This window comes from Echinops telfairi, unplaced genomic scaffold (genome assembly GCF_000313985.2).
Source record: "Echinops telfairi isolate 266 unplaced genomic scaffold, ASM31398v2 ScPeMD7_4;HRSCAF=17, whole genome shotgun sequence".
Taxonomy (NCBI): Eukaryota; Metazoa; Chordata; class Mammalia; order Afrosoricida; family Tenrecidae; genus Echinops; species Echinops telfairi.
The window spans coordinates 12,819,869-12,820,751 of NW_022103900.1; the positions used below are offsets into that span (position 1 = coordinate 12,819,869).

Sequence of the window (883 nt, forward strand, 5' to 3'; positions counted from 1 at the left end):
TCTGGCATCCCACCAACAGATTTTTGAAAATGGAATAATTATGACTGCCTTCTTCTTGGAACTCAAAAAGAAAATTGACCCAGATAATTTTTGATCCACTTCACGCATCTTTCAACCGATGCTCTAAAAGTCTTTCTTTTCCATAGCAATTAAGTCTTCAAACGACCATTTCGACAATGTATCTAGCATCTCACCTGCCCAGCGACAGCAGCGAAGTAAGTCCACATGGGTTCATTAGGGGAAGAATAACTGTCAGAATAGACGGGGTACCCTGGGTGTCCACCCAGGAGGATGGGAGGACCTATCCCGGGCACCAGCTGTCCCATTGGCATCTGCATCCCTGGCATCTGACCACCAAAATGCCCAAACTGTGGGAATGAAAAGGGAGGTCATCAGTACTTTCAAAACTTGGTTTAAAAAACAACCCATTTCTGAGGAACCCACTGAAAAGTACGCCTGGGAATGGTGAACAGAAACTGCTCTAACACAAGAGCTCCCTAAGCCACAAAATCCTAGACGGCTTACATTAAGACTGGCTTCGATTAGGGAACATATTTGGCCCAGCAGTCAACTGTAATTTTTCAAAGTACAAAGGAAAACCATAAAGCCTCCAGTCTCTACACATGCCATTCTAACAGAGGAACAGAAGGCACAATTCAGGCTGGCATTTACTACCATGATCATCGAACTAGAAGGTGGGGGAAGAAAACAGACAGGAACTTCTTCACCTGCAGTGAAACTGGAAGTACTCTTCAAGAACATAGTGTGGAAAAGACTGGGTCAATGTCACCCCAATCAAGGGAGAGTGCACAGAGGTGAAGTGTCCTAGCTGCACAAAGAGATTTATTTTTCCAAAAAGCCAGAGGTCAGTAAAAAGATCAAG

At 44.3% G+C, this 883-nt stretch overlaps 1 protein-coding gene across 1 annotated transcript in view; it reads right to left on the reverse strand.

The window, feature by feature from the left end:
- Positions 1-362, reverse strand: part of GCA (grancalcin) — a 21,530-nt gene extending 21,168 nt beyond the window's left edge. Inside the window, exon 1 of the mRNA XM_004703915.2 lies at positions 195-362. Coding sequence (XP_004703972.1) covers positions 195-347 — 153 coding nt within the window. The 5' untranslated portion in view covers positions 348-362. The remainder of the gene's footprint in view (positions 1-194) is intronic.
- Between the last annotated feature and the right edge of the window lie 521 nt (positions 363-883).